The sequence below is a fragment of the Agrilus planipennis genome, unplaced genomic scaffold (genome assembly GCF_000699045.2).
Source record: "Agrilus planipennis isolate EAB-ADULT unplaced genomic scaffold, Apla_2.0 scaffold258, whole genome shotgun sequence".
Taxonomy (NCBI): Eukaryota; Metazoa; Arthropoda; class Insecta; order Coleoptera; family Buprestidae; genus Agrilus; species Agrilus planipennis.
The window spans coordinates 312,630-320,950 of record NW_020442425.1 but is presented as its reverse complement, the minus strand read 5'-3'; the positions used below and the strand labels follow the sequence as shown (position 1 = coordinate 320,950).

The window sequence follows — 8,321 nt, the reverse complement described above, 5'->3', positions numbered from 1 at the left end:
AAAAAAAACAAGTCGGATGGTAATTTCAGAAATGGTATAAATAGCGATACATTTTTATTTAAATATCAGTATCATACGAACATATTGTAACTGCGTCTGCAAATATACACCTACTACTAGCAATTATTAAAAAAGATCACTTTTGCGATGGATTCTTCACCTTTATTTCCAAATAATGCAGAAATTTCCGAAGACAAAACAGTAAATAGTACGTTGGATACAATTAATAAGATGGCAATGTGTGACCAATTTAAACCGATTTTACATATAAAAGACATGGTAAAGGACCAGCCTCTTCCAGTAATCAACATCTACCGTAGCAAAACAAGACACGGTAAATGTGTAGTGGTGGAAACCGAAAACAATACAATCTACTTGCCGAAACGAATGTACGAGTGCCTCACAGAAGAACGCATAGAATATATGAAACATTCCCAGCTAACTATTACATACAAGGGAAGTAAAGACGTCGGCAAAGGTAACGAAGCGGGGCTTTTTTCCTTTGAAAAGGCTTAATAATTTTTTGTTGTATAGACATAGGAGAACAGGTGTAATTATTATTTAATTATTCTAATAAAGAATTTGTAATAGAGATAGGTGATAAAATAGCTCAGTTAATTTGTGAAAAAATAACTTAATGTATTTTTATATATGAATATATATGTAAATAGATTGTAATTGTAATAAAATTAATAAAATACTGAACCATAAAATAGACTTTTTTGATCTATAACATTTATACATAACTTGCATTGGTATTTGTTGTTTTCTGCAGGTGTATGATCAATATCTGCCGCCGCACGTGCCGTGTAATAACAGAGGCTTAAAAAATGCCAGTACTATAAACAAACAAGCGGATTACATCACCCGTAGCAACTTGTTCGTACAGAAGTAATGCAAATATCAATAATAATAATGTTATGCGATGGTCAAGGTCAGTAAGAACATTTGTTTGCAAAGAAATATCGTTTCGAAATATTATTTATGACAAAATAATTTCCGTTCTTAAAAAAAAACAAGTCAGATAGTCGTTTCAGAAACGGTATAAATAGCGATACATTTTTATTGTAAATATCAGTATCACACAAACATATTGTAGCTGCGTCTGCAAATATACACCTACTACCTACTAGCAATTATTAAAAAAGATCACTTTTGCGATGGATTCTTCACCTTTGTTTCCAAATAATGCGGAGACAAAAACAGGGAACAGTAAATAGTACATTGGATACAATTAATAAGATGGCAATGTGTGACCAATTTAAACCAATTCTACATATAAAAGACATGGTAAAGGACCAGCCTCTTCCAGTAATCAACATCTATCGTAGCAAAACAAGACACGGTAAATGTGTAGTGGTGGAAACCGAAAACAATACAATCTACTTGCCGAAACGAATGTACGAGTGCCTCACAGAAGAACGCATAGAATATATGAAGCATTCCCAGCTAACTATTACATACAAGGGAAGTAAAGACGTCGGCAAAGGTAAAGAAGCGGGGCTTTTTTCCTTTGAAAAGGCTTAATAATTTTTTGTTTTTTTGTAAAATATATTTTACTACTTATTTGTTTAATATCTTAATAAAAAACTGTGTAATGGAGCATAAAGAGTTTTTTTTTTAACTTATTTGAACAAAGCCAGCATCAATTTGAAAATGCAAAATCCAGATTCGAATTGGAACAACTTCGAAATCAAAATAAAAAAAATATTCGATTATTAATGCAAAAGATTAAAGCTTGTCATAACGAAAATTCTCATATAAGCCTAAAAAGAGCATTGGAAAATATACTGTGTAAATTTAAATCTCTAAATCTAAAATTAATGTTAAAAATACTAAGTAACGCGCCTGTGTCTTTGCTTCCCACCGTTGACAATAAAAGAAAAACGAGAACGAAAGAACAAGCAGGTTGTTCATATAATACCCCGGAAAATAGGAATAGATCAAGTTCTAGAAGCAGTAGAATTCGATGGAATGAGGTAAATTTTTTTTTTATAATATTTAGGATATTTTATTTTTCACATTTTTCCAGATTTCCTCCGCTTTTAAATCTCGCATTCGTACAGGAGTTATAACAAACTTAACACACAAAGAACCGAAAGTTTTCTTAGAGGACTGCTTCGAATTTATTTCATCTCGAATGAAAAATATACTGAAAACAATGATAAATGTGAAGATAAATTTAGAACTGTGCTGTATTTTTATCCAGCCGACTAAAGAAGAGACCTTTCCAAAATATTTCGCCACTCCAAATGTAACAGTTTCTAGATTTGATAATATTCCTCAAAATTTAACTCTACTATTAGAAAAGATCTTGAAAAAAGTAAGTTGCATAATATTAGAAAATATATCGATAGATACATAGATATTTCTTTTCTATTATTGCAGATTGAAGATTATCAGGAAAGCGGAAGTGGATTGGCCTTGTACAGTATCGAACATTTACTCGTTTGCATCAGTAAATATTCCCCGATAGGAGGAGGCGGCGGTGGTGGTGGTTCCCGAAACTCATTCCTCGAGTTGCCGGACCAAGTGCCATGGAAAAAAAACGTATTAAACATTCGGAACGATGATCGAAGGTGCTTTGTTTGGTGCCTAATGGCTCATCTGTTCCCGGCTACGAACAAACCTGAATTAGTGAGTTCTTATCCTCAAGAGTTGCATTCATTTTTTAATTTACAAGGAATAGATATGCCTGTGAAAATTGCAAACATTCCGAAATTTGAACGTCAAAATCCTCAATTTTCCATAAACGTATTTTGCCTCGATAGTAAAACCAATGAAATTGGTGGTCCTATCTATCACACTAAATGTGTTAAAGAACATCACGTCAATTTACTATACTTGCAAAAGAAAAGCAAAGCGCATTATTGTTTAATTCTAAATTTATCAACCTTAGTTAATAAGCAAAAAAATAAAAGTCATCATCGTATAAAAGTGTGCGATCGATGTTTAAATTACTTTTATAGTATAGAAAAGTATGAGCTCCATCAGCAGGATTGTAAACTTTTTGACTCTGTTCGTGTTATTGTTCCAGATAAATCGAAAGCAGTATTAAAATTTAAAAATTATCGAGCAATGTTGCGTAAACCGTTTGTAATATATTGCGACTTTGAATGCTTTACTATGCCGATATCGCATACTAAGCCAAATCCGCTTTCATCGTACGCTTATAATTATCAACAACATGTAGCATACAGCGTTGGCTATTATACCGTATGCTCCTTTAATGCTGTCTATAACAAATTCGATCTTTTCCGCGGAGCAAATCCTGCTGGTTGGTTTGTATCGCAATTGAAAGCAGAGAGTCAAAGAATTTATAACATTCTGTCTTCGGAAAGTTCTCATTCTCTCATTCCCCTCAACGAAGAGGAATTAGAACAACATAAATTAACAAACGAATGTCCTAATTGTTCTCTTTCATTTTCGAATACGAATCCAAAGGTAAAGCATCATTGCCACTATACCGGAAAATATATCGCAAGTATTTGTAATAATTGTAATTTGCAGATAAAAAAAAATTTTGAAGTAAAAGTGGTTTTCCATAATTTAAATTATGACTTGCACTGTTTTTTTCAAGAACTGGCTGCACAGGCGAACGTTAAACTTATTCCTTCCACTGCTGAAAAATATATATCGTTATCAGTTTATTTTGGATTTGTATGTTTGGTGTTCATCGACTCTTTTCGTTTCTTACCCGATAGTTTAGACAATTTAGTAAAAATATTATAACACGATAAACTAACACATACTTCTCAATTCTTTCCTATTATCGAACAGTTTGATCTAGTCAAGAGAAAAGGCGTGTTTTGTTATGATTATGTCAATTCGTGGGCATCGTTAGAAAGTACCAGTTTACCTCCTATTGAGGACTTCTACAGTAAATTAAAAGACGAAAATGTTTCTAACGAAGATTATGCGCATGCATTAAAGGTATGGGATTTGTTTAACTGTAGAAATTTGGGCGAATATTCTGATCTATATTTGAAAACGGACATTTTGCTGACCTATTATGGTTTAGATGCTGCCGAATTTTTAACAACACCCAGTCTCGCTTATTCAAGCGCTCTTAAAACAACTAAAGCACGCATAGATTTACTTACAGACATTGAGATGATATTATTTTTTGAAAGGCAATAAGAGGCCGCATAACTCATTCCGTACATAGGTATGTTAAATGTAATAATCTCGAATTTCCTGACACATTTGATTCAAGCGAAAAAGTCAACTATCTAATGTATTGGGACGTGAATTCTCTCTATGGTTATGCNCAGATGCTTCGGTATGCAAGTGTACGTTTGACAGAGATAGAAGCAATCGATGTTCTTATGTCGACTCATGCTAAAATAATTTCTTATTTTATCTTGCTTCGAAGAGGCAATATCGTCGAAAATGAAGATGGAATTTTCCCTCGCCTCTGACGGATCAATTATTGTTTCATTATCGTCGTAGGAAAAGTAACCAACATCTTTAGTTTTTCTCATTACCTTTTCCAGTAGTTCATATTTGGGTTGGTACAACGATTTGGAATAAAGATGAATATTAGCAAATCTTAAACCGTTTGGATCGATAAGCAAATTGAACATAATATTTGTCTTACCACTCCCGCTCGGACCGCTTATAATCGCCCTTATTGAATTAGGCAGTAGAAGCAAATGATGATGATGAAATCCTCTCATCATATTGCGGATCGAAATTAATGAGAGGCAGGGAAGTGGCCTGTTGTACAACTTTCATCGTAAGACTAACATATTTCACATCTCCCTTCTTTTATATAAATAATAGTGTCGAGGGAAGAAATAAGTCAGTTTCAGTGATAATTCACAGGGGAGAAGGTGTATTGAATACGTTAATTAACAAGCTTCCGTTTGAACTTCATTTACCAGGAGGATATCAGTATTGCGGGCCAGGCACTAAATTATCAAAACGTTTATTGCGCGGCGATCCCGGAATCAATCCGCTCGACAAAGCTTGTAAAGAACACGATATTGCTTACTCTAAAAGTAATCACTTGTCAGATCGTCACACCGCGGATAAAATTTCAGAAGAGGTGGCTTGGAAACGTCTGAAAGCGAAAGATTGGCGAGAAAAGTTCAGCTTGATTTGTTACTAACGCGATGAAAGTCAAACGAAAAATTGAAATGAGATGCCGATTAAACAAGGAGAATACGGAAAACAATAAGAAGAAGAAGAAGACGAAGAGCGGAAGAGGGGTAACTAAAATAAAGCAACGCAAACAAGCTTTTCGTAAAGCGATAGTGAATAAAGTTTCTAATACAATTAAAAAATTTTAATAATCCTTATGATATTAAAGCACTATCTGCTCATGGTGTTAAAACAGCAAGACAATCTGTAAAAGAAGCGGGTGGAAGAAAGAAAATTCGAGTACCGCGTATTATTCCACTACCTAAAACGGGAGGATTTCTACCGTTGATTCCTGCCGTTCTAGCGGGAATATCTGCAATCGGTGGAATTAGTGGCGGCGTGGCCAATGTTGTTAAAGCAGTTAACTATGCGAAAGCAGCTAGGAAACAACTTGACGAAGCTAAACGGCATAATCAAACGATAGAAGCCATAGCTCTCGGAAGAAAAGGAAGCGGTCTCTATTTGAAACCGCACAAATTCGGTATGGGTTTGTATCTAAAAAAGAAAAATTTCCATTAATCCTTCCTTCTCGCGCACTAACTAATGACGAGGTTAATATGTACGCGCGAAAATTAAAAATTCCTTACTTCCGCGGTGTATTCATGAGAGACGCTTTACCGCTTAGCGGCGCAAGAAAATACGAAAGTGGCGTAATCAATTTAGACGAAAGTAGTAATCCGGGTACACATTTCTGCTGTTACATAAAACGGAACAAAAATATTGATTATTTTGACAGTTTTGGCAATCTAAAACCACCACCAGAACTGATAAGATATTGGCAACACTCATCATCGTCAACTCCCAATCAAATTAATTATAACTTCGAGTCTTATTAGACGTACAATACATACAATTGCGGTCATTTGTGTCTGGAATTTCTCTATAAAAAAACCGCTTCCTAATTATTTCGGATTAGTCATGTCGCAAACGTTCACTTTGACAGGTAGAAGCAGCGTTCTTTCGGTAGATTTTTATCCTCCGATAGAGTTAGATAATCGTTACGAGTATTCGGTTGCCCTTATCGGCTTTCACACATACAACAGCATTCCAAATATTCAAGAGGGTGTCAACAATAAATTCTACTACTCCATCAATCCGGGAGAAGAGATCGTTATTAGTTTACCGACAGGATCGTTCGAAATTTCCGATATCGAGAGTTACCTACAGTCTCAAATTCCGCCTTCAGATATAAGTTTAAAACCTAATAATAATACTCTAAAATCTGAACTGAAGTGTAAATATAAAGTTAACTTTAATCATAAGGACAGTATAGGAAACCTATTAGGGTTTTCCCCGAGAATTTTAGAAGAAAACACTTTACATCAGTCCGATTTACCTGTGAATATAATCCAGGTGTCTACAATTCGCATCGAGTGCAATATAGTCAGCGGCTCGTACTGTAACGGATCACCTTGTCACGCAGTATACGAATTCACACCTGCAGTTGATCCAGGTTATTCCATAAATATTGAATCGAAAAACTTGAATTATTTTTACCGATCGATAACCATCGAGCGATTAGTAATATTACAATAAAGATAGTCGATCAAAATTCACAGCTTATTAACTTTCGCGGAGAAGAAATCGTTGTTCGATTGGAATTGAAGAAGCAACATGGGGTTGGTATTTATTAACAACGAAGCCGTTACATATCCAATTAACAACAAGAATAGGGGGGAAGGTCTACATAAATCTACGGTTATTAACAGTAATCAAACATTCGGTACTCGACCATCGATTAAGAGAGAACATTGTTCTTCTATATATAAACATCTTTCACCTGTTAATCGGCAATTTCTAGAAAGCATAGGATTGACGGTAATAGACGGAAAACGACAACGACGACGACGAAATGGAAACTAGTAAACCTCAATTATTTACCAGTCCTGTCTATGACGAATCTATTACAAAAGAAGAAATACACACGTACCCGACAGAAACGAAAGCATACGGCAATAGCGACGAATGTGAGATAAATGTTAATCAGCAAGTTGCATTTTTGGACTTGAGTGAAGTAGCCATTATTGTAGAGGGTGAGGTTGAAGTACGGACAACAACCCCTGAAAATGTCAATATGATTCAAGTGAGATTGACCAACAATACAGCCGTATTTCTCTTTGAATATATCAGTTACGAACTGAATGGTATAGAGTCGACAAAGTACGCGACCCTGGTATGACGAGTACTGTACGAGCATTTCTGTTGTACAGTACCAATCAAAGTCGTGCTCTCAATATAGCCAGCTGGAACTATTTAGACGGAGAGGCGGTGATAAATAAGTAAAAACAACGATTCCTGTTTCGAATTCCTTTAAATTTCCTCTTCGGTCTTTTCCAAGACTATCGAAAGGTGATATGCGGTCGTCATAAGATTCGATTTTTTCGTTCTCATACTGACAATAATTGTTACAAAACCGGATCCAACGAGAAAAAGTTGACTTTCACTAATTCCAACATCGAATTACGTGTGAAACATATATATCCGAACGATGTTGTCAAATTGCGAGTTTTGGAACAAATAGGACAAAATAAACCTATCATTATACCGTTTAGACGATGGGAATTGCATCAGTTACCTTCTTTACGCAATACTGATAAGGACGTGTGGGTCGTTAAGACCAGTATGAATGTCGAAAGGTCTCGGTATGTAATAGTCGTATTTCAGACAGAAAGACGAGATAATATCCTAGAAGATATAATCAGTTTCGATAATGTAGACTTGATGGATATCCGTTTGTTTTTGAATTCCGAATGTTATCCATATGAATCGCATATCAGATGTATGTCGATTTTCAAAAGAACTACTTAAACAAAGTACGAGTATATCCGGAACCGTTAATTTCATACAAAGATTTTGAAAAAAATCCCATTTTTGTCCTTGACACTACAAAACAAAATGAGTCGATAAAATCTTCAACAGTTGATGTTAAATTGGAATTTCAAAGTAGACGACTCTTCCCCTTCCCCGCTAACACAAAAGCGTACTGTATAATTGTACACGATTGCGTAGTGGAATACCGTCCGCTAACGAATATCGTTAGAAATTTGGTATAAACTAAAAATTAAGTTAATTATCTGATCAGTATCGAGNTATAATTGTACACGATTGCGTAGTGGAATACCGTCCGCTAACGAATATCGTTAGAAATTTGGTATAAACTAAAAATTAAGTTAATT

At 34.9% G+C, this 8,321-nt stretch overlaps 1 protein-coding gene across 2 annotated transcripts in view; it reads left to right on the top strand.

The window, feature by feature from the left end:
- LOC112906305 overlaps positions 1 to 4,225 on the top strand; it is a 44,732-nt gene extending 40,507 nt beyond the window's left edge. Inside the window, exons 3-6 of one of the 2 annotated variants that reach the window (XM_025980212.1) lie at positions 776 to 934; positions 1,100 to 1,979; positions 2,033 to 2,323; positions 2,389 to 4,225. In XM_025980212.1, the coding sequence (XP_025835997.1) occupies positions 1,722 to 1,979; positions 2,033 to 2,323; positions 2,389 to 3,732 (1,893 nt within the window). In that variant the 5' untranslated portion in view covers positions 776 to 934; positions 1,100 to 1,721 and the 3' untranslated portion in view covers positions 3,733 to 4,225. Of the gene's footprint in view, positions 1 to 775; positions 935 to 1,099; positions 1,980 to 2,026; positions 2,324 to 2,388 lie in introns of those variants that run through there. The other variant, XM_025980213.1, reaches the window with a different exon arrangement.
- Positions 4,226 to 8,321: the final 4,096 nt, after the last annotated feature.